The sequence below is a fragment of the Hibiscus syriacus genome, unplaced genomic scaffold, assembly GCF_006381635.1.
Source record: "Hibiscus syriacus cultivar Baekdansim isolate YM2019G1 unplaced genomic scaffold, ASM638163v2 tig00014064_pilon, whole genome shotgun sequence".
Taxonomy (NCBI): Eukaryota; Viridiplantae; Streptophyta; class Magnoliopsida; order Malvales; family Malvaceae; genus Hibiscus; species Hibiscus syriacus.
This window is the reverse complement of record NW_024062313.1, coordinates 197,365-223,314: the sequence shown is the minus strand read 5'-3', so window position 1 is coordinate 223,314 and position 25,950 is coordinate 197,365. Positions and strand designations below refer to the sequence as shown.

Genomic DNA, 25,950 nt, shown 5'->3' with positions numbered 1-25,950 from the left:
CACCTCAAGAGAAAACTTATCATTTTATCTTAAAATAAATAAATTTTTTTTATCAAACGTTTGAAAAAATTGATGTGAATGTTTCAATTAACTAAATTCTTGAGTTTAGATTTTGAGGTTGCAAAAATGTTGTGGTCTATACAGTTGACTATGATTAATCTTTGTTTAAACTATTAAAAATGAATAGGGGATGTACGTAATTCACATAAAAGTAATAAAATTAGAAACAAACGTTGTGTAGAACGGATATAAATAATAAGAAATAAATGTAGTTAGGAGAGGAAAATGTAGTAGGAAGTGGGTGCAAAGTATGAGACGGAATGGGGGTGGGTTTGGGTCCTATATGACTCCAAGTAATAGTGCACAACAGGCCAGTGTAACCCAAGGAAGGGGGGGTCCTCCCAAGATTCTTTGGGTCGTTACCTTTTCTAAAGCAAACAACCAAAAACTTATGGACATAACTTTTGCTTTTATAATTTTGTTTTGAGGCATGATATGGACAATTGGATATGAACATTGGACATGGACTAGACTATGATGCTTCATTCCCAACCATAATCCCTCTCTCTTTCCATCTGGTCTCCCAATAAGCTTTTTGTTTGGACTCTACCAACTCATACAATCTTTTCTTTCTTCCATTTTACAAATACGAGAAGAAAATCTAGACATAATCACACATCTGTGTATTCAATTCCTTGCAAAACTATACATATCCCATTTTAATTGGCAGTATCAGATAGTAAGTTCGCATGCAGTATTTGAACAAAATAAACAAACTCAAACCATATTTTATTTAGCTGCATAACAAACCAAATTCATTTTACCACTTCCATCCCAGCTCAGAGCTTGTTATTTACACCAATGTTTCCTTTCTCCTTGTTTTCAAGCTTAGGATCATTGGTGTGTACCTTAGCTTCGTATGATCTTTCAGTTTTCCTGCTAAGAATTGCAGGGTCAGCCCTTGTTGATCTCAGACGATTAGCCCATCAAACTTCTTAGCATTAGATTTAGACCCTTTTGTTCTTGACTCCGGTCCGGGTCTAAGAGGCTGACCCTTTTGATCTTTCTTAGTCTCTTTAATCTCAATTCTGGTTCCACCCTCCATTTTTATACTTATATTCACCTCGGAAAGTGTTTTGTCTTTTGTTTACTCCCAGATTCTGATATTCCCTCGGCATTCCTTTCCCTTTTGTGCTGATAAAGGCGGTGCAATCTAAATGCCAGATGGTATATTCCATCTTTGATTTCTTCTTCCAAGTCTCTCTCTATTTCACTCTCCAGCTCACCTCGAATTCTCCACTCCTCTTCACACATGGCCCCTTGTTTTTTCTGTTTCTGAAAATCAACCTGCAGTACCACCACAACACAATAAACTTATTTATTAAAAAAAAATAAGAAAAGCCAATTACTCACCTGGAATCATCAGCAATCTGTTTCTGGTCCATCCTCAAGATAATGCTTTTCCTTGCTCTTATTTGTGGATTACTACCAGAGGCACACCTGACATTTTAAATCCAAGTCCAAGGATTGAGACTTGTTGGGGAATGGGACCGATATTATAGTTGGAACGAAGCTGTCCTTGTTGGATGTTTTAGTTTGGGGGAAAAATGACAGTAGGAAGTTAGTTTAGTATGGTGATTTAAATTTAGGGTCAATAGCTCTGTGAAATGGAGAGAGGATTATGAAGGTTATGGTAGTAGATTAACCAAGTGCTTTACGTGGAAGGGACCAATGGGGTGTTTTGGTTGCCCTTAAAGCATAATCAATATAGGTACAATACCCACATGCTTGATGTTGTCTTCATGGATGGTTACCTTTCATAAGGTGCATCTTCCAGCAAGACCAAAAAAGACCAGACCACCATTGGTTGAAGCCCAAACCTTGAAACGTAAGTTGAACTTGAAAGGACAATGGTCAAGACTCAAAAACTAGAAGGTGCAATGTGGTGACCAAACACAGAAGCAGCCCTTCTGCAAAAAACTTACCTAATTCGGTCCTTATCTTTACAGTAAATTACCTGGTAAATTATTTTTAGGTGCAAGAATAAGGATTTTTTTAAAGACAAATATCAAGATTCAAATCTATGGGATAATATGAACGTCCTTAATCGCTCAACCAATTAATACATCTTCGTATTTCAGTAGTCTTAACATACTTGTGTCTCATCTTACTTGGTTCTTCGGTTGATATTCTCTTTGTAACAGACAACGCCTATTGTTTCTCAGTGTCCATTACAAATTGTGGTTCTCCTTGTTTTATTTTTAGCTTTACAATGTAATTTGATTCACCATGCTTTTATTGTTTGTTATCTGTCGAGCTTTTTGGTTTATAGTGACTTGAAAAATTTATTTTTGAGTAATGTATTCAGATAAAATGATAAAGTTAATTTATTTTAATTAATCACTCAATAATTAAATTCCTATAAATCGAGTTATTTTGATAAAATGATGATACGGCAATTAAGTAAATTTGTAATTACATTTTTTTTTCTTAATTATTTACATATTTTATTAATTTTAATTCATAAATTTAATCTACCAATAAGAATAGAGTTGTAAATTAGTCGAGTTGACCTCGAGTATTATTGAGTTCGACTTGAAAAGTTCAAAGGTGAGCTCGACTTGACTCGAAAATTTACAAATTTAAAATTGTGAAGCTCGAGTTGAACTCGAAATCAAATATTGAAGCTCGACTCAAGCTCAAAAAAATTTATGCTTGGAACATTCTCAGACTTAACTCAATTGAAGCTCAACTCGAGCTCAAACGTGAACTTTAATTACATCAAAACATAAAAATTTTAATATTATTAATAATTAAATTTTAAAATAAAATTTAATATATTATTTTCCAAGTTGCTCGAGAACTTTTTGAGTCGGATATTAAGTAGGTCACTTCGGCTTGTTAAGAACTTGAGTCGAGTCCATCTGAGTCGAGTGTTGATCAAGCTTTGATCGAGTCAAAATCAAATAACTTACAATCTATTTCGTCTCATTTACTACCCGAAATAAGATGATGGCAGTTTGATCGGAGGAATTTTCTCTTAATTTTAACTAGTTTTTACTATTAAAATAATACACAAGTGACAATCTAGTTAATGAAAAATAAATGAAACGATAATAGGAAAGAACATGAGGGCTTGGTGGGGGAGGGCGTGTGCACTAACCATTGACAAGAAAATCATCTTATTAAACTATTTATTAATTGATATTAGCTAACCAAAGTATCTCTTAGTTTGGGAACAGTTTTCATATGACCGTCTATCAACTCATTGAGATATTCTCATCGGACTAACCTATTGAGGAGTAAACTGAAGACTGCAGAGACTCGGCAGGAGATTTCATGGATGAAGAAGAGGAACGATCACTTTCAGCTAATGAAGATAATGCTGGAGTCAGATACAAATGCTTTCAGCGGATAAGGTGGTGAAGGAATCGATTGAGAAAGAGAGATAGAGTCTGTAAAAGCGGCCTTGATTGTTGCTCTTCTTATCTCCCTAGCTAGCCCAAGTTTCCAACACTACTCAGCTGCTGCTCTCTTTCATCACCTGCGCACTGTTTAGATACAAATGCTGCTGTTAGCTTGCATTTTTGCATTAAAATGAGCACTTTGAGTCCTTTTCGCATGAAAATATCAGCTCCAAGGTGACTCGAATCCTCAAAATGGGTTTAAGATCTGTATTTATGCTGCATTTTGACTGCAAGGATTACATTTCCCCCCACACGGAAGCATTATAGCTTGTTGTTTCTGTGACATTAGAATATTTTTACGGGTATAGAAGAAGATGTTCCTTTCAAACAAGTTTTCAAGATTTTCCTTTAATAAAATATGTTACCAAGATTTGGTTATCATATGGTTGTTCCAATGTTAATGCACTTGTCCTCCGTCTTAACGCTCTAGGTTTATTTTTATCAATAAAATTATGACACATGACATCGAATAATTTAAAAAAAATAAATTAATTAAATAAAGAAAATTCTTCCAATCAGATAATGACATGCGAGAAACTATAAAAATTACTATAATACGAATGGTCTCATAATATCTATAGATCATGAGATTAAGACATTTAAGGGTAACCATGAAAAAAGATTGTTTAACTAGTAACACGCATATAAATGTCAAATCTTAAGTCTTTAGTAGTTTTATATTTAATCTTTTAAATATTTTTATTTTATATTTAAAATTTAAAATAATTTTATTTTTTTAAATTAAATAAGCCAATGAATATTAAAAATATACTCAACTCTCAAATTAAAAAAAACCAATTTAAACCATTTACCATATCATCAGTTATTGTGGATCGATCGCTATATTAATATCTTGAATTATTATATTAACAACGTAACTATTAACGATGAAATAATTAACTAAAAGGACATATTAAATTTTTCCTGAGTTTAAGGGCGTATAAAATATTTAAAGGCCATATTATTTTTTTTAAGAAAAATTTGAGGTTATCAAAACCATTAAATTTTAATTTAAAAACAATTTGCTGTATATCGCCGCGATTAAGTGTTGTTAAGCGCGGGATTATAATAGCTGGAAACCGGGGATTTACAGCACATATCCAGTTTGGACTAAAAAAAACACAAATATTCGGGGAACCGCGTGGTGGGTCCCTTCTCTTCTCCAAGGTACCGCCTTTTGTGTGTGCAACCGAAAAACACTTTTACTATTAAACAAACCAGCAGGCGCGCTTTCACTCTCACCACTTTCCGTTACTTGAGTACTCTCTCCCTAAATTTCGCTTCAAAGTTGAAACATTTACTTTTGAATTTGTATTCTTTAGAAGAGGAAAATAATAACCATTAATGATTTTTTACGAAGCTGAGAAGAATGTCTATAGCAGCAGTTGAAAACCAACCAAGCTTTTGTTTTTTTCTCTTTTTTTCTTCTCTCACTTTCTCTTTTCACACTGTGTCAGAAATTCCTCCATCTCTTCCTCAAAGTCTCCTTTGGGCAGTGCCATTTCCTTTAGTTTCCTTTTTTATCCAGTTTTAGTGATACCCTTTAAGTGGTTGATCATTAAAGCAAGTGGGGTTTCAGTAATTGCATTGTTTGTTACTACTTTGATCAGTGCTTGGCATGTGAAGTTGAACTGAATTCCCATAATCTCTTTGGTAAATATTGTAAAATAAAAGAAAACATATACTCTTCCATCCTTTTCAATGATTTTCTTTTCAATGTACCAAAACACAATCCCTCATATTAATGACTCAGTTTTGTGCAGTTTGCAGTTTTTTGGGGTCAAGTATTGGACTTATTTTAATCACACTGACTGACTAGAAAGGCAAGAAACGAAACAGCATCAGTATTTGCTATTTCTTTTATTAATGATTTAGTTTGTTAGTTTTTTTTTCTTGTGGATCTTCGCTTATTAGTTCTTCAAATTTTAATTTGGGTGTTAACTTCTCTTTCAGGGGTTTGGTTTTAGGTTTAAGTAGAAGAAACTGTACAATGTTCACCCATGCTCTTGCCAAGGATGGGTTAAGATGGGATCGCCAGGTGGGTCATTTCATTTGGTTATCTGTATAAATTCATATGCTTTTGTATCTGTTCAGATGGATCGCCAGGTGTTGCATCTCATTGACAAACATAGAATTCAGATACTAATTCTTTCAAGCATTTGCTGAAACTAGGTTTTAGAATGTCCTTCACTAAGAATTTGATTTTACTCGTGAAGTTTCTCGTTTAGTGTTATTTTATTTGGTTACTTGTTATTAATTTGCTTAAATTATGCCCCTGAAGCTTTGAAGTAGAAAATTATTAGGCACTTGGTAATTCTTTTTTAATGATTTTTTGGTTGTGCTTATTTAAATTTAGGATGTTAGCTTTTCATATTTGCAAAATCCATCTAGTGATATGGCCATTGTCAATGGGTAGGCTACCCGGGGTTTCACATCCTAAAATTGTTTACCTTCTTGAATTTTCTAATTGCTTTATCAGTTATGGGATTGGAGATGTCTAAATGGCTTCCTTCGGATGTGTATACTTTAACTTGCATATGCAATCTGGAATTTATAAGATTGAAATATGGCACCTCTGTGCTCATAAAACTTAAATTTATTGTTAACCTAAAACATTATGCCATGTATCATACTCAAACTATTTATGTACATGTAGGTTTTTCATACTGGAAGAATGCAAAAGATGGAACCTTCTCACAGTGATACCATTATTCTGGATAACAACAGGGATGAGATCCTCGACCAATCAGTTAGGTTTGTACGTCTAAATCTCTGAGCCTAGGTTCCTTGATGTTTTTAAAGAACATGGAGGAGCCAATGAATCCAGTAATAATTTGCCTACACGTCGCCCTATATTTCATGCAAGGTTAGCCAATTGCTAATCTAAGCATGGTTTTCTCTTGGTCTAGACATTTTACCTTCATAAAGTCTGAGACAACTGACTGCATTGATTAAAATGTTGCAGTGGGCTTGGTCCATGGGTTGCGGTTCTATCTTATGATGCATGTGTTCGTTTATGCTTAAATTCATGGGCCAAAGGTTGCACTGAAGAGGCTCCCTACTTCTTGAATCAAGAATGTTCAGAGTTGCGGAAAGCATTTGGGTGAGTGCTAGTATTTCCTTTTTGTTTCTTTAGTTTCATGTTTTTGCAGTTACACATTGCCTGTTTAAGGTCAATATGTGATCAGAATACCAGTTTAACTCTGAAATCCAACTTAGTTTGTTGAATGGAACTATTCCAATAATGAACCTATAACTTGATATGCTGATAAAAGTACAAAATATTACCCATATTTGGCAATATGAGGTCAGAAATAAGGATCGACGGAAGTGGAACTTTGGACAACTTTGTCATAGAGTTGCTTTGCGTAGTTCCTTGCCTTCCATGACTGTTCACCGGAAAGCTATGCAATAGTGTTAGGTTGTCACTCATGTCTATCAAAGAATCATTGAGGTGATTTGGTTCTTTAAAAATATTTCTCATCCAACCTAACCAGCAGATCATAAGTCATGGTTGCCGGTGACTTATATAGAAGCTGTTGCTATGTTTGCATTGTAATTTCACTAAATAGAGAACCATTTTAGAACATACTAACTATTTGCAGCCAGATTAATTGCATGATTGCATATTAACCAGATCACTTAAGAAGAAACACTTTGTGTTGTGTTCCTGGCTTTTTATTGCAGTGATTCCTTTGTCCATGCATGCCTACCTTTGTGCATCCATGAATGTAAGATTTAAGCTTTCTTTTCTATTGTTGGTTATGTGGTCCATTTACATGATACTTTCATAATGTTGATTTATGTCGGGCTTTTTACTGCTTGATGTGAAACTTTGTACTTTCCTTCATGCTTTGAATTACATACATCTGACTCACATTTTATTTTGTAGTTTACAGAATGTTCTATTGCAACCTGAAGAAGAGCTATTGGCAAAACAGTCTTCCGAGTTAGTTAGTGAGGCAGCTGCTCCTAAATCAAAAAGATTCATTGGCAAAATGAAAGTGCAAGGTACTGTCATGTTTCCGGAAAAAAATTGACCAAAGTCATAAATTTTCATTTTTAAGCCTACACATATATCTTCTTTCTGTTGGACAGTGCGTAAAGTCAAAATGGGTTTAGACCCTCCTCCTGGATGCAATCTGTCTCTAATGAAGATGGAATCGCTTCATCATCATTTCTGCAAAGTGAACTCAATGTTGTTTTCTGGATGGAATGCTCTTCGGAAAGTTCGAGTGACTCCCAATACTCCTGCAAATGGTTCTCTTACAAAGCAAAGCCTAGCTTATCTGCAGGCAAGCCGCCAGTATATAAAAAGAGGTATCCAAGCTCTTGAAAACTGGAGTGACCACTTTGCACAGCAATTCGACATCATTTGACGTAATTCCAGGTATTTAAACCCCATTTAGTTATATGAAAATTCAGAAGTCTGCTGTGATGATTCAATTACTTTAGCATGGTTAGAAATTTTGTAGTTAGGGTATCATTACTGTTGAACATACCGAGGGACAGACGCATGATTTTATGCCATGGGGTTTGAACTTTTAGGAAGTTATATTAGAAATTTTAGGGGTGCAAAATTAGATCATCAATAGAAAATACAAAGAAAATACCTCAACTATATGGGAATTTGAAATTTCCAGGGGTGTGGACCCCCCAACCCCCCGGTCCATCCCTGAACATATCCTTTTTCGCCTTGTCCATTGGTTTCAACATCCTTTACTAGGTCGTGATGTTTCTCTTTGTATGTGTTGATTCTCTCATTGCCACCTAAAATTAGAGTGACATGTCATTAATCACTCCATAAATTCAGTAAATACTGTTGTGATCTATGAAGCCATGTCAAACTTGTTTCTTTTAATGATCTAAACAATTGTTTGGTTGTACTTGGAACCAAATATATGAATCTTTGGCACTATCAAGGAGTAACTAGTTAATTTCTAAGAAATGATTTGACCAGGGGAAACGCTACTTAGGTATATCAAAAGCAGCTATCAACTACACCTGTAGGAAACTTTTATGAGACACATGAGTTACAAGGCGCAAAATGCCACACTTGTAACAGTTGTAACCTTCTACTCTGAATATTTGGCTGACTGCCATTTTCCTCCATTTAATGTGGAACTGATCTTAATTATATGGTAATTGAAATTATGGTCAGAAATCTTATTCTTTTTCCAAATAGGTGCTGACAAAGGTGTTAGCTTCATCCTATTCTACCAAGTAAGAAAAACGTTATTTGGAGGAATATGAACAAGGAGGGAGTGCTTTCTTGGACTACTTGTTATCGGGCTAAGTTTTTATTTTGTACTCTAACTGGTTAAGGATAATAAGACCAAAGAGAAATTATTTTGTTTTTGGTTACATGAACGCACTTAGTTCTATGAATACACTTCAATAAATTAGACCTTGGCTTAAATGTTCATAGCAAGGGGATGTGATCCTAAATAGAGCACCGTTTGTGCAATATATTTCACCATCCACCAGAAATAATGTAAAAAGGCTTAGACATTTGTTGTTGATGATGATTGGGCTCAGAGAATAGGGTGCACCATGTATATAATCTCTTGACGGATTGATTTTGTGCACCTTTTGCACTGTCTCTCTAACACTAGGTGGTGATTGTAATTCTCAGAAACATATTGTTGCTTGCTGAAATTGAAAAGTTCATCTGAGGATGATGTGATCAAAATGCAACCAGGATCCAGTGAAGCTCATGTGTTGTATGTAGCTCCTCTTACCCCTTATGCATCTTTTCCTCCATCCATCCTTTTGCTTCACTTCTCTCAAATGCTTTCTATCTTATCTTTTTCATCCTTGCTCCATACCCTGTGGGAAATTTCTTCCTGACATTTTCCTACACAGCTTACCTGATGGTCTTGGTGATGATTTGATTGTAAAAGTTCACGACTCCAAGGGGCAGTATTGTGGCCATGTCCTAGCACAAGTTGTTTCTGTTGCTGATGACCCTGTAAGGATTTTTTAATAATACCTAGTCTTTAAGTTGTAAGGTAAAAGGGCAGATGTTTATGCTGAAAGTTTAAAACATTGGTTATGCAGGGTGACAAGCTTCGATGGTGGCCATTATATCATGAGCCAAAACATGAGCTCGTTGGCAGAATTCAACTGTATATACACTATTCCAGTCAAGAGGAGAATAATCCCAAGGTACATGCGAAATGTAATTGTCCAGAAAAAATTTCCTACTTAAGGGTTCTTTCTTTTAAAAAATAATTTTCCTTAACCATTAGCTACCATTTTACCATTTGAATTACATCACACCAACAGAAATAGCAACTATACTAAAAAGTGAGACTAAAATTTTCTCGTCCTCCAGTGTGGTTCTGTTGCGGAAACAGTGGCATATGATTTTTTGTTGGAAGTTGCAATGAAAATTCAGCACTTTCAGCAAAGAAATTTGTTTCTACATGGCCCTTGGAAGTGGTTGGTAAATGAATTTGCATCATACTATGGAGTATCAGATGCATATACCAAACTAAGGTATGGAGATGCAATAGAAGGTAGTTGATGTTTTTATGATTAGGAGTTTTAAATTTCTTTCTTTTGTTTGATTTTCTTTTTGGCTGCAGATTCCTTTCTTATGTTATGGATGTGGCTACACCAACTGAAGACTGCCTTACAGTAATACATGATTTACTATCTCCTGTGAAGGGCAATAACAAGCACAAATTAAGTCACCAAGAGGTATGCGTGCTATTCAAGCCAAATTATTTTATAATTTAAATTCTGTCTGTTTCCTGTGTCATGCATATATGATATATTGAAAATGACTGGTCATTAGCTTCTTAGTATTTCTAATAATCAGATTGTATCAACTCAGAAACAGAATCGCAATCATGTTTCTTAAGTTTAATTCATCTTTTGAAGTACCTTTCCAATTCTTGTTAGTTTGGATCTTCTGATTCACAGGTACAAGTTACTGGAAAAATGTTTTCTTGAATTTCCATCTTATTTTGATTTAGTTAAGATGTGACACTTTGTCATTGTCATTGCAATGCATCATTCTTACATTTGTATGTAATACGTGTTTAAGAAAATGTACAGATATTTACAAAATATTTCCTCATATGAATATAATGCTTTAACATCGATCAGAACCGCATCCTTGGAGAAGTTGAGGATCAGATCCTGCATATTTTAAATGTGATCTTTGAGAATTACAAGTCCTTAGATGAATCATCACCATCAGGGATGACAAGTGTTTTTAAGGCTGCCACTGGAGCACCAGCTCCTGCCTTGGTCCCTGCCATCAAGCTCTATAGCCTATTACATGATATTTTAACTCCCGAGATACAACAGAAGTTCTGTGGGTATTTTCAGGTATAAGTGACTTATTTCTTCATAGTCATGGTTTTATATATTCCTTTCCTGTGTCCCCTCACAGAATTTTCAATAACCTTGCAGGTTGCTGCGAAAAAGAGATCAAGAAGGCACCAGGCTGAAACAGATGAGTTTGTTTTGAGCAATAATGACAATGCATTGATGGATCCAACGATTCTTTCAATGTCTTACCAGAAGATGAAAACTTTAATTTTGAGTATCAAGAAAGAAATTTTCACTGATATTGAGATCCACGAGCGGAATATACTTCCTAGGTGATTTTCTCTTATTTCAGTAGATCACAGCATGCAAAATAATTTATTGTAGTTCTGAAACAAGTGTTCTTTTTCCCTCCCACTTGTTGATCTATTACGACTGCAAATGTTTCTATATGTAGTTATCTTACTCTATGTGCTCAAACTTTTGAGCTGGATATGTGTCTAACAAGGGTGTTTTAAATTTTATTCTTGGAAGGTAATGACTCCATATCCATGTCCACTTTGAAAACTCTGTAACATAGCATCTACAATTTCCTGGTTTGCTAATTTGCTTTAGTAACACCAGTTTGAAAAGGGAGACAAAAGGAGAGAGTTTTAATTAAGAGAACTGTGGATTTTGCAGATCAGTTCAAGGAGAAAGATTCCAATAGAAAATAGTTAAAAAGTATATGATTGCAAGATGTTAAATATTTTAAAATTACTTGTATTTTGGTGTATCCCCTCTACTTATATGTCTTCTGGCTCTGCTTTTTGACTGATTCGATTCTTCTGTACTAATTTCTGTTGCCGCTCTATCTTCTACGTTTTGCAGTTTTATAGACCTTCCAAATCTTTCTGCACCCATATACAGTGTGGACCTTTGCAGTAGGTTGCGTGCATTTCTTGTTGCATGCCCCCCTCCTGGCCCTTCTCCTTCTGTAATAGAACTGGTTATTGCAACAGCAGACTTTCAAAGAGACCTGTCTTCCTGGAATATTAAGTAAAAATTTTACTTCTTTTAGCTCACTTATAGATTATATAAACTTGTTCTAATCTGTAATTTCTATGGTTTGAAAATTACTTTCTGTTGTTTCCATTCTTCTCTGATCTTTTAGCATTTTGCAGACCTATAAAGGGGGGAATTGAGGCAAAAGAGCTGTTTCAGTCTTATATAACATGTTGGATTGAAGAGAAACGTCATTCTTTACTTGATTTGTGCAAACTCGATAAGGTACACATTTTATGTTGCAGACTTGTGTAACTGCATTATCAAGCTCATGTGAAAATGTTGAAGGTCGGATAGAGTTGGTTCTGTTTTTCTGTCTTGACTTATTCATTGTTAGACTAAGTAGTGTTTGGACACTTGTGCATCTTTTACTTTTTTACTTGCTTAAATGGCATCCAGGAAAACCACAGTCAATCTTTCTTGGAATAATATATAATTTGGGATCATCATATTTTATCCTGATAGGTTAAATATATATGTGTGTGTGTGTGGAGGGATCCACTTACATTAGTGTAAAACTAAAGTAGTTTTACACATTTCCAGAACTCTTTCTACAACATTTTAACAATCTGACCGCTTTATTTGATATAAAAAACTTTCAACTGTTAAATATAGTGATATATACGGTATTCTTGGTCGATATGATAGGACATCAGATTGATTTGAAACTTTGCGTGCATGACAAATACAACTATATTGATGAATTCAATGGTCAGATTGTGAGAATTTTAACCGTAGAAAGAGTTTACACTAGTGTCAGTAGATTTCTCTCAGGAGCAGAACTTAAGAGGGACTAGTGGAGGGCACCCCCCCCCCCCCACAAATTTATATTAAAAATTTGAAAATTTTAAAGTTGAGACACTGGTAAAATTGCTCATTACTCCCCCCCAAAAATATAAAATTCATTGTTGCCCCCATAAATTTAGATCATTTTAAATGGCCCCCTCAACAAATAATGTTGAGTTCCACCGCTGCTCTCTCTCTCTCTATCTGTGTGCGTGTATGTGTGTGTGCGCGTGCAAACTGCCTAGACCAGAGAACTGCGTGTGAATGACTTAATGAGTTATTAAAATTGATTGTAAGGATATTTTTGTTCTCTCCTCAATTGACAGTTTTCTTGAAACTGATTTCAGGTTAAATGTTCTGATATTAAAACACAACAATCAACAACTCCTTTTGTTGATGATATGTATTGTCAGCTAACAGAAGCATTGAATGAATATGAAATTATCATTTCTCGCTGGTCAGAATTCACCATCATCTTGGAAAATGTATGTTGTTCTTCCCTGTATTAACTGTTCTTACAGATTTTAAGATTTGTGGAGTATTGAGATGACAGAATTCAAAATGAACTCAAAAGTAACGATATTTTGTGTTTTTGGTAGCTTGGATTTGACGGATGCAATATTATTATCTTCATATTATTTGTTGCTACTGCTGTAAACATTATGGAATATTGAAAGGCAGGAATATTTCATTAAGTGGACCTGAAACTACAAAATAACTTGTAACCTTGTTGCCTGACCGGTATCAGTTTTCAGGGGAATTTGGTAGCTTTGATCTTGAGCCTTAACTCCAGGCTTCAGCTTGACAGTCGTGTTAACTTCATGCATAATATGCTTCTTGTTTATGTTTTATTGTGTTATTCTAAATGAACATGTTAATATCTTTGGTACTTGTGTAAAAAGGCTATTGCAGATGTTGAAAGAGCTATTATTAAATCTTTAGAGCGGCAGTATGCCGATGTTCTAGCTCCACTGAAGGACGGCCTTGCTCCTAAGATAATTGGCAAATATGTTCAGAAATTCACCAAAGGAACACCTGTCATCTATGTTGTTCCTGATGAGGTAAAGTTTTGTTTACATGTTTTGCTGACTTGTTCCGTTTTTATCTCCTACAACTAAAAAAAATGATTAATTTTTCAGTTGGAGTTCTTTTGAATTCCATGAAAAGGATGCTTTTTGTACTGCATCCCAAGATAGAATCCCGGCTGAAGTGTGTCCTTGCACTCCACCTGGTGGAAACTCAATTCCAGGAGAGCGTATTGTGAAATTACAGTAATGCTGAGGGCTGAATTCAGAAACCATATTCAAGCAATGGTGGAGAAACTCGCAGAGAATGTGTAGCCTCTTCTAGAACACAAAGAATGCTAATGTTGATTTTAATATCATTTTATTAGACTCCTTCCATCACTGATTTTCGACTCATTTCTTTAATAGTAGCTTGAAATACGAACAGGGCCTTTATATATATTACTATCTCCTTGCCTTAGTTTACATTCTCTCCTTCCCAGTTTTTTTATTTCTTTGTTTTCCACAGACAAGAATTCAAACTGCTACGAGATTGAAGAAGATAATCCAGGACTTCAAGGAAAGTGTTGTCGAGTCAGATGTAAGAAACCGAATGCAGCCTTTGAAGGATCTCCTGATAAATATGATAGAGAACCTCCATTCTGTCTTTGAATCTCATGTGTTTGTAACCGTCTGTCGAAATTTTTGGGACCGGATGGGACAGGTATAACTAGTAAATATCTTCATATACATTAACCTACTAAAACCATGAACATGTTTTCTATTTCTCACAGGACATTCTACATTCATGGGAAACCGAAGAGAGAACATGTCCTGGTATAAGGGCCTAAGGATTGCAATTTCGGTAAGTCTTTCTTTGATAATGAACGTTCCGATGTCAGATGAACTCACCATCTCCTTTGGATTTTGTGCTAGTGACTTGAACGTTTTCATTTGTAGTTTTATATGTTATTCATAGTGGCAGCCTTTAAACTGCAGGAATTGGATGAAATCTTTGGGTCACAGATGCAGAAGTTGCATGGAAATGCACTACAGGAAAAAGATTTGGAGCCACCTCCATCTGTGATGGAAGTTCGTTCGATGTTTGCGAGGATTTTGTAAATTAAGACAAGTATTGGTTTTGATTCTCCTGTACAGATATAGTGGAACAAAGGAAGTCGGTCTTGTAATATTATACACGGCTAAAAGGAGGGAAGAGAGGAGTATGCAGGCAATTTTGATCAGAAATATAGCAGAGGATGCAGGCCAATTTTGATCGTACTCGGGTTTATGCCTATCTTCTCTAAAATTTAAATTTAAAACCGAATGCCTAAAATATACTTTATTTTCATTTAATGGTAAAAAAATATTAAATCTCAAATAAAATTTATCAAGATTAGGAATATAATATATTATTATAAATCCATAAAATTTAGATGGTTAAGATTCAAATCTCCTCATAAGTAAACATATTATCTATTTCGAATGTAACTATGACTCCCGTTCTAAATAAGTCTTTAAACTTGTGAACATTCTAATTGCATCCTCAACTATGATCCTTTTTTAAAATTATTCTCCAGACTTTTGAATATTCCAATTTCATCCTCAAACTATGATTATTTTTTTAAATTAGTCATCAGACTTTTGAATATATTTTAATTCCATCTCAAAATTCATCTAAATATATAATTAGTTTCAACCATAGTTTAACTTAAATCTTATTTTTTTTAAACATGTAATAATATAACTTGGGCTAACGGTTTTATTAACAAGGGATGTGATTAGTATATATGTATAATTTGAGATGAAATTGGAATGTTGAAGAAGTTGAAATGCTCAAAAGTTTAAGAATTAATTTAGAATGATAGTCATAGTTTAGGTATATAATTGAATATTTAAAAGTTTAAGGATTAATTTAAAAAGAGAGTCGTACTTGAAGACTAATGAACTCTAATTTAAATAATGAGATGTATGGTGGAAAGAAAAGGAAAGCCGTGAACCAAGGAATTCCGAGGGTGAAATGGAGCGCCATCCTTGTTTATATTTGCGATGCTTATGGCTCATGCGTCCATAAAACCCAACTGCTGAGGAAAGCGAGGAAGAATCTTCTTACTTTTTGTGTCGGATTCGGACAACGTGATAATTCAGCCATCAGATGCCAAATAAATACTTATTTAAAACAAAAGTTTGATATTTTAAATCTGAGCTAATTTAAAATATATAATCACACAAAAGCGGAACATAAAATCTGGAAAGCGTTGAAAAGTAAGTCAAAGCTGATAGGCGCTGCACGAATTGTGGTACTAAACTGGGTATTAATTCAAGCATTTAGAAACCAACTGCCTAATAAGCTCATGTCCCCACGAGGAAGGTGCAACTCCGATTCTTCAATCATCTAAGCAAAATAGTTTCTTGCCTTTCTTTTGCTCGAGCATAAATATTTGAATGTTCCAGGCTCAAGGTCAGTGTGACATAATACATCTGAATTGCTTTTTTAAATCCATGGTGCTGGACACCGACAATCGCCATCTGCTGCTTATTATTAGCCTGTCCGTTACTTTTGGAGAAGGTGGTAGGAAAATGGCTTGAAAATCAAAACCCCAAATTTCCACCAATAGAGCACTACACTAATATCAATATCAAATATCATTAATAGAATAAGACATTACAATTCCATGGATTCCAACCACTTCAACCTGGAAAACAATCACCTAACTTAACAACATACGGTTCCTAAAATTCATTTTCATCGTCATCTTTCAATACCTTAAAATTCCTTGAGCAATTTCCGGACCTGTTCAAGAGTAACAAAAAGCACCACCGTAAATGGTCCCTGTCTTGAGATTGTGGGTATAACCCTTTATACAACGCCATGGGTCCTTCAGCCTTCACCGTCTTGATGGCACAATCCAACGCCCCCGCATACGGCGGCTTCTGTCCGGGCTCCACCTTCATGTTCATGACCCTTGTTTTGATCACATCAACAGGATTTGACGCCACAGACGCCACAAACCCGGCTGAAAAACTCGCCGCCACGTGTGTTCCGAGCCCATCTTTCATCAACCCATTTTCCAAAATCGTTTCTTTGATCTGATCGTAGGAGGCCAGCTGCGATGCCGTCACCAACATAGCCCGATTCACGGTAAGCGACGAGCCACGCCACAAGGAGGTCACGCCTTCTTGTTTGCTCATGCGAGTGATGGCGTCCACAACGCTAGTGTAATTACGTCGTTGGGATACAGGGAGGCGTCCGTCGGCTTGCATCCGAACCATGGCCACGTCGGCTGGGTTCCCGACAGCAGCGCCAATCCCGCCGGCGATTAATCCGGCGCCGATTTGCGGGAGAGAGGCATGGTTTTCGTCTCCTCATCGGTCCATTTTGTTTGAGGATGTCGTAGAGTCCCATGCGGGTGGTGGAATAGAGGGTCTGGCGGAGGACGGTGGCAGAGACGCCAGAAAAAAGAGCAGCAACGCCTTCGGTCTGGAAGATCCTGATTCCGGTAGCGACTGGTCCAACACGCGCTGCCGTGGGTGGCGGCGGAGGAGAGATGTGGATCGTGGAGGAGGTGTTTTGAAAGGCTAAAGCAGGGCGGAGAGTTTGAACAGCCGGATTGGGGACATGGCTTTCCCCCTGGAGTTGCATTCGGACTTTGATTAAATCAAGAGGGTGGGTTGAGCATCCGGCGACGATTGAGGCAATTCCTCCCTCCACAAAACCTTTGACTCCCATCTCGATTCTCTTAAACAAAAGATAATCTCTTTACCAAAATTTGCTTGTCAACCAACAAGCCAATTACAAAAATAATGAAGAGAAAATAATTATGATCCACAAAATCAAGAAAAGGAAAGAGATGAAACTAGTGAGAGCTAGGGTTCTTCTCACTGGAAAGCAGGGGATGAGAATGGAGAACAAGGGCTCTTGTAGAAGAGTATTTATAGCGGGGGGTAAGAACATGGGAGGGATACTTCTTTGGACCGAGCTCTTGTTGTTTTTACGCGTTTCAAATTCAATTCATTAAAGTCAATAATTTCCCACAACATTGGCGGAGAGATGCAAGTTGAGGCCAATTTGAATATAATTTAGGGTTTATTTATTAGATTTATATTCTAATATTTACGTAATGCTGTCGTGCATGGCCTTTGAAAGAGGTGAAAAGCAATTGAAGATCTTCGTTTTTTTCCTTCTTTTTCTGGCAAGGCTTTTCACCCTCTAGAATATTATTTAATTGGTAGGTTGAAATATTATGGGCAAACTTAAAGTTTGATCACTTTTTTCAAATTTAATCACTTTTGATAATTGAAATTGAAACAATTATGTTTCAGCCACTTAACCTTGTGGTCGTGAGATTGAGTCCCACGGTGCGCAATTTATAATTCTGACTGCCGGAGGTCTCCCACAGAAGCTGCTCTCAACCTGGCGTTGGGGACATCCTACTAACCTACCTCCCCCTTACCCCATTACATATGGGAATAGGGTCAACTAATTTTACTTTAAATATCATTAAACTTTGTCTATTTATTCGTTTTTCACATTTAATCATGTCACTTTGTTGTTAAGTTACTAACGAGACAATGTCATGATTAATGATGGTTGATGTAGCATACCACACACAAAACGACGTCGTTTTGGTACAATTGTTCTGGTACCTAAAACAACATCATTTTAGACACTGAACTTAGGAGTGTATCGATTTTGTCATTAAATTTTTAAACAATTTACTTTTTTTGGCACTACACTTTCCGACAAGTGCTGACAGCAAATCACCGATCGTCTTTCGTGGCCGAGTCGGTACCAAAATATTCATATTTTACTACTAATTCTTCTCATATGATTAATTTTCTACGAAAACCACTCAAATTTGATGAAATAACTTAAGTATAAGTTATGGTGAAACTAACACAATTAATATGCTTAGTCTGGTGACTGTGTTTGGCCCCTTTTAGAGAGGATCTTGGATTGATTCCCACTAACTTAAAAATTAAAACACTACATTATATATAATTTAAAAAAATAGTTAAGTGACTAAAACAAAAATGTAAGAATAAATGGATTATTAAATAGGTCGTTTAGCCAATTAAAATTTTAGGGTACGTATGGAATGGAAGGGGGAAGGTTGACCCACGTCCAAGTTGAGTATGGGGGGATTCTGCAGTGTTATAGAAACCTTCCACGTGTACGTATTCAATACTTGACCAAGTTGTGCATATAGGTGAGGCAGTCTGGGCCCAACTAGTAAGTTGACTTCAAAATTTTATAACTTAACAACCCGTCGCCTGAGAGATAGGATCGGAATAGGTGGTCAGATTTTAATAGGCCTGGGTCTGGCCTACAATGATTTTTGTAGGTTTGAGCCTGACCTGTGACCTGTCAAAGGCTTTTATTTAGGCCTGACCTAATCTGTTTAAAAGCTTGGCATGTTTAAAAGCTTGTTTAATAATAAATATTTAATATTTTCAGTTTAGTCATTAATTTTAGAGTAAAATCCCTATTAAGTCACTCTAACTTAGTGCATTTTACAAAGTAGTCACTCTAAATAGGCCGACCTATCAGACTTATAAGGATTTTTAATAGGCCTAAGTCTGGCCTGTTTAATTAAATAGGCTTTTAAAAATGTCTGACCTGACCTTTTTATTAAATAGGTCAGGTCAGGCCAGACTTTATACAGGTCAGGCCGTATGCCCCTGTAGGCCGGCCTGGCCTATTCCGACCCCTACTGAGATATTCGAACTCTCCCATGTACTTAGCAGGCACACGCCTTAACCACTCGGCCGAAGAATGTTTAAACTTTCTTTAAATACTCATTTTGAAAAGAATTTATAAATTAATAGAATATAAAATTTTTAGGACTAAAATTATTATAATATTATACCACATTAGATGTTTGTTTCACTATTAACTACAAATGATATGTTTATAGTAATTTTTAGTTAAACAACTAAATTGTAACTTTATGAAATGATCCATTTATAACTGAATTAATACTTAATGACATAATTATCAGAGAATAATAATATTTTTTTGGTTGTAAAGAAAATAATAATATTTCAGTGACTTGGGTGTATTTTACCATAAAATATAACGTTAATATAAAAATAATAAAATAAGTTGCTACATTGGATCTGCCGAGTGATTTTTTGTCATTCAAAAGGGAAATAACTGCCATTCCCTCCTATACAGATTGCACCTAACGGTCATTTGAAGTTTGGTAGTTGAAGCTTTGAACTTGGAACAGAGAAACAACTGGAAAGAAGCACCCGATTCTTCAAACACGCTTCGACTTGTCCAAATAAGGTCTATCTAAAACAAAGATTTATTAATCCTTCCTTCCATTCCACCTTCTCTTCAAATCTTCAACCTCCTCACCGACAATCAACTTGTTTTTTAAACCATGCTTTCTTTTGGGGGCTCATAATTTCATGTAATGTACTCACCAACCTTATTCTCCATCCATTTCTATTCTTACTACCTCTTTTTCCTCCTATGGGAAGCTTCAAATTCTTCAGTTTTTTCAGTTTCGGAACCCGGTTTGAATTCCTCCCTTCTTCCAACCCTGTTCATGAAAGCCTTGTCAATGGCAGTAATAGTAACACCAATCGTCGCCACCGTGCTGGGTTCTTTTCGAATCCGGTTTTCGGGTTTCTCCAGCGTTTTAAGTCGAGAGGTGAGTTGTTGTCGTCGCCATTAAGGTCTAATAGTAGTTTTAATTTTGGTTTTGTGACAGTGTTTCTGACTTTGGGTTATTTGTTTGAGATATTTAGTGAAGATCGATGGGGCTTCAAAGACAGAAGAAGAAGAAGAGAAGGTTTATTCTTGGTTATATGCTTTGGCAAAAACAGAAAGATATTTGGCTTTCGAATATGTTCGATCCACCGAAAGAGGTTAGCTCGCTTTCTTATTGAATCGAAGACAGTAATCTCCTTGATCAATTCACCCATTTTGTGAGGGATAATGGATGCTGACATACTTTTGGTTTTGAGTAGGCTTGAGCTTTACTGAAGCTGAGAGGAGATTGAAGGAAAATGGCTCAAACATTCCTCTTGAATACACATTTCCAAGCTCTTGGCATCTTCTGTGGAACGCCTTTTTTCATCCTTTCAACATCATTCTTATTGTGTTGTCAGCACTCTCATACATAACCAGTGATAATCCAAACGGATGCATCATGCTTGTATTGGTTTTCATTAGTGTCTCCCTTCGATTCTATCAGGTGCTTCCTGTTTAAGTTGCTCAATCGACCGAATGGTCCACGAATTCGGCTTCAAACACGGTTTTATATAACTATAATTTCTATGCAACATCCAGGAATATAGCAGTTCAAAAGCAGCCATGCAACTTTCAGAATATGTAAGATGTCCGGTTAAAGTTCAAAGATGTGCAGGGAGAGTGGTTCAGACCGAACTGATTGTTCAAGTTGATCAAAGAGATGTTGTTCCGGGAGACATTGTCATTTTTGAGCCCGGGGACCTTTTCCCTGGTGATGTGAGACTATTAACTTCCAAACACCTTGTTGTAAGGTACACCAGCTTCAAATTTTCCGCTTTCTTTGTCTCAAGAATCAAGATTTGAATGTATTTTCCTTTTGCTGGTAATTCGTGAAATCCCTTAATTTACATCCTTGCTTCTTCGACAGTCAGTCCTCGTTAACCGGAGAATCTTGGCCAACTGAAAAAACAGCTGGTGTCAGAGAAGATAGAAGCACTCCGCTGCTAGAATTAAAGAATATTTGCTTCATGGTAATCTTTTGTTCCTTCTTGTTGTTTTATCATGAACAATTGCAGGTCATTGAATCATTTGCGTTTTTGAATATTAAACAAGTATGGGAGGAACTTCAGTTTAGCTAACATCATACCGTTGTCCACTAGTATTTATGTAACCAAGATTATTACCGAGTAATAGGCTGAGGTATATACTGTTGCAATTAATATTTCAGGGGACAAATGTGGTATCAGGTACTGGAACTGGTTTGGTTGTCTCCACTGGATGCAAGACCTACATAAGCACCATATTTTCAACTACTGGAAAACACAAACCAGAAGATAGTTTCGAGAAGGGTATTCAGCAGATATCGTATGTGCTTGTTGGCATAATGCTTCTTGTAGTCACAATCATGATACTGGTAGAGTACTTTACCTTCCATGATTTTAGTGAGAGTACTCTTTTCGGGATATCGGTTGCATGTGCCCTTACTCCTCAAATGCTTCCCCTCATCATAAACACAAGTCTTGCAAAGGGTGCACTTGCTATGGCAAGGGAGAGATGCGTAGTCAAAAGCTTGTCTGCTATACGATATGGGATCCATGTAAGTCCAATTTCTCTCATGAAATATAGAGAAAGACTTAAATCATTCCATGCAGATCATTGTTTGAAGTGTATTAAATTGACATTATAAACGAGAATAAAACCAGATGATTATAGCGTGTGAAGAGTCTCATGTTCTATGTTTTTACATACTAGGTTCATAAAGTTTTTCATCTGAAGCATAATGCTTCGACATTTTGTTAGTTATATTCAACTTTGCCTTTTGTTTTGGCAGGGATATTCTATGCATCGATAAAACCGGGACGCTCACCATGAACCGTGCAATCATGGTTAATCATCTGGACAGCTGGGGTACTCAGAGAGAAAAGGTCTTACATTTTGCCTTCTTGAATTCTTACTTCAAGAGTGAGCAGAAATATCCACTAGACGATGCAATTTTGGCATATGTGTACACAAATGGTTACCGATTCCGACCATCCAAATGGAGAAAGATTGATGAAATCCCTTTTAGTTTCATAAGAAGAAGAGTATCTGTTATTTTGGAAACAGAATCTAATCGAGAAGGCAGATATAGCGAACGCATTAGCAGATTCATGATAACAAAAGGAGCACTTGAAGAAGTGGTGAAAATTTGTTCTTATGTGGATGATGTAGATAGGGGTGAGATTACAGCTTTCTCTGCAGAACACCATCATAGGATCTTAAATGTGACGGAAGAACTTAGCAATGAGGGATTAAGGGTTATAGGAGTTGCAATAAAGAATCTGCAACAATCAGTGAGTTCAAATATCCATTAAACCATTGCCCTTTTCTTATTTTCTTGCAATACCTCTTTCTGTTTTACTTGTTCCATGAATGATTTTTCAACCAAGAAGAACCAATGCTTAAACCCTTGAATGTAGAATAATTTTATGTCATGTTGCAGGAAACAAGTGAGCAAAACATGGAAAACGAGGATGCTGTTGAATCAGAAATGGTGTTCCTCGGCGTCATAACCTTCTTTGACCCGCCTAAGGACTCAGCAAAGCAAGCTCTATGGCAATTGGCTGAGAAGGGAGTAAAGGCAAAAGTACTAACCGGTGATTCATTGTCGCTGGCAATAAAAATTTGCCAGGAAGTTGGCATCAGAACCACACATGTAACAACAGGACCAGACCTGGAGCAACTGAACCAGGATGCCTTTCACGAGAGAGTGAAAAAGGCAACAGTTCTGGCTCGTCTCACTCCTTCTCAGAAACTGAGAGTAGTACAGTCATTGCAGACAGACGGTAATCATGTTGTTGGATTCTTGGGCGATGGCATAAATGACTCACTCGCGTTAGATGCTGCCAATGTAGGTATATCAGTTGATGCAGCAGCATCGGTTGCAAAAGACTTGGCTGATATCATTTTACTAGAGAAGGATTTAAACGTTCTTGTTGCCGGAGTTGAGCAAGGTCGTCTCACATTCGGCAACACAATGAAATACATTAAACTTTCAGTCATTGCTAATCTAGGGAGCGTTCTTTCACTCTTCATTGCAACACTTTTACTCAGATTTGAGCCATTGACCCCGAAGCAACTCCTTGTGCAGAACTTCTTGTATAGTGTAGGTCAGATTGCAATTCCATGGGACAAAATGGAAGAAGATTATGTCAGAATTCCACAAAAATGGTCTACCAAAGGTTTGCCGATGTTCATCCTATGGAACGGTCCCGTCTGCACACTCTGTGATGTAGCCACTCTTTTGTTTGTCTGGTTTTATTACAGTTCTGGTAGCCAGTTGAGTTCAACTTTCTTCCGTTCAGCTTATTTCATTGAAGGGCTTCTGATGCAGACCCTGATTTACCACTTAATCAGGACGGAGAAAATTCCCTTCATTATGGAGATTGCTTCATGGCCTGTAATTGCTTCAACACTCGTGATTTCTGCCATTGGCATTGTTGAGCAAGGTCGTCTCACATTCGGCAACACAATGAAATACATTAAACTTTCAGTCATTTGCTAATCTAGGAGCGTTCTTTCACTCTTCATTGCAACACTTTTACTCAGATTTGAGCCATTGACCCCGAAGCAACTCCTTGTGCAGAACTTCTTGTATAGTGTAGGTCAGATTGCATTCCATGGGACAAAATGGAAGAAGATTATGTCAGAATTCCACAAAATGGTCTACCAAAGGTTTGCCGATGTTCATCCTTGGAACGGTCCCGTCTGCCACTCTGTGATGTAGCCACTCTTTTGTTTGTCTGGTTTATTACAGTTCTGGTAGCCAGTTGAGTTCAACTTTCTTCCGTCAGCTTATTTCATTGAAGGGCTTCTGATGCAGACCCTGATTACCACTTAATCAGGACGGAGAAAATTCCCTTCATTATGGAGATTGCTTCATGGCCTGTAATTGCTTCAACACTCGTGATTTCTGCCATGGCATTGAAGGCAATGTAGGAAGAAATTTTCTTCATTGTGCATTACTGAGAGGAAAGCACATACTTTCCATAGTTTTGACTGCTAAACATCATTAAAAACATGATTTGAACAGTTGCCAATGTTTTACGGACCTGCAACCAAGATGATGCAATGGAACTAAAAACTTGGGTTATTATATAAATCGGTACTTCACTTAGAAGGAATTCTCAAACTAATCTCAAAATTGAGGGAAAAAAACCCTCAATTAATATTTTTATGTTAATGCGATATTTCAGCAATAACAGTTTTTCCATGTGACACTTAATAGGATTATCATTTTGATTGATCAATATAATATTTATTCAGAATTTTTTTAATTTATTGACAACACCATCTACTCTATAGACAGCTACTTGAATCCAAAACCTCTAAAGAAAATAATATTCTCTTTATCACTAATACTGAGTTAGTATATATATATATACACGTCAGTACATATTAAATTCATGTCAGTTAAGAAAAGTTACTAAGTTAACGTATGCTAATATAAAATAATAAAGGTTTTTAAGAGAAGAAAGGAAAATTATATTTTTGTCCATTAATTTGATAACCGAGGTTTAGTGGGAATTGACGCAACAAAGTCTCAGAGCAGGCCAATGGCAAGATCAACGTTTAATTTTTTTGAAATCCACACTTTTGACCCTCCCTACATTTTCCGATTTCTTCAATTCAATCCCTGAATCTTGTAGAAGTTCTGATTTTCCCCTAAGAAACTTCATTCTCTCATATTAATCCTCAAAAATTCAAACTTAGTTAATATCCGTTAAAACTTCTAGCTCGGATTTTAGGTCCTAACAACTCCCCAATCTTCAAAGAAAATTCATCATTGAAATTTATCGACTTACTAACAAATTTATATCATTGTACTCACAAAAATTTTATACAGTCATTCAATTCTTTCCGTATTTTCAAATCAATTCTAAAGTTCACAGTATGTTATGGACTCTGATTTTTCGTTATACATGTCAATGGTCTTCTCATCTGATATCCTCTAACATCTTGCGCAACTTACATGTAATGTTGATATTCCTACTTATGCTCTTTATAAGGTTTTAAGATATGACTATAGGAGTTTCTTTCGAACTTAAAACTCAACTATGTTTTTCAACACCATGACAAAACCCTAAACCTGTAATCTCTCATACAAGTTATTAATTATCATTACTTAGGAGGGGCGACATTAGACTCTAAAAAATTCTATCAAAATAATTTAAGACACACGTGCATGGTGCCCATAATCTTTTTATTTCAAATCATGCATGCAAAAACTTTTGTTTTATTTTTATTTCAAAATATAAATCCAATTCATATCATATTAAGGAGTGGTGGTGACTAATTACCATCTATATGAGTATTATTATAAACATTATTATTATATATAGGCATATAGCTACTCAGCTCTGCTTCGATGGAAAGAAAATCACATATATCATTCTAGTATATTTGATAAATCATATTTAATAAACATCAAAAGAAGTGGTTTGCGTACCGTACGTTGCATGTGAGGGCTAAAATCGTGGACTTCTGTGAACATCAGTGTGGGTTCGACAGACCCAAAGGTGATGAACTTAACATCCATCTACACTATCACACTAACCTGTAATGCAAAAGATGTTTTGTCCATACGACTATGTCAGGAAGCTTCTTGGAAGCTAAGTGGAAATTT

The 25,950-nt window shown here is 36.1% G+C and overlaps 2 protein-coding genes and 2 pseudogenes across 2 annotated transcripts; 2 read left to right on the top strand and 2 right to left on the bottom strand.

Annotated features, from left to right (window-relative positions):
* Positions 1–970: 970 nt before the first annotated feature.
* LOC120206795 lies at positions 971–1,507 on the bottom strand. Its single transcript, XM_039206381.1, is given in 3 exon segments — positions 971–1,144; positions 1,147–1,347; positions 1,490–1,507. Coding segments are annotated over 3 exon segments (393 nt in total).
* Positions 1,508–6,067: 4,560 nt separating this feature from the next.
* On the top strand, positions 6,068–14,882 carry LOC120206848 (annotated as a pseudogene).
* A 1,328-nt stretch (positions 14,883–16,210) lies between these two features.
* LOC120206847 lies at positions 16,211–17,486 on the bottom strand (annotated as a pseudogene).
* A 2,456-nt stretch (positions 17,487–19,942) lies between these two features.
* On the top strand, positions 19,943–23,932 carry LOC120206842 (magnesium-transporting ATPase, P-type 1-like). The gene is given in 9 exon segments (XM_039206417.1): positions 19,943–20,244; positions 20,342–20,461; positions 20,564–20,790; positions 20,886–21,097; positions 21,214–21,316; positions 21,514–21,866; positions 21,868–21,882; positions 22,117–22,618; positions 22,768–23,932. Coding segments are annotated over 9 exon segments (2,775 nt in total). The 5' UTR covers positions 19,943–20,063; the 3' UTR covers positions 23,830–23,932.
* The last annotated feature ends 2,018 nt before the right edge of the window (positions 23,933–25,950 follow it).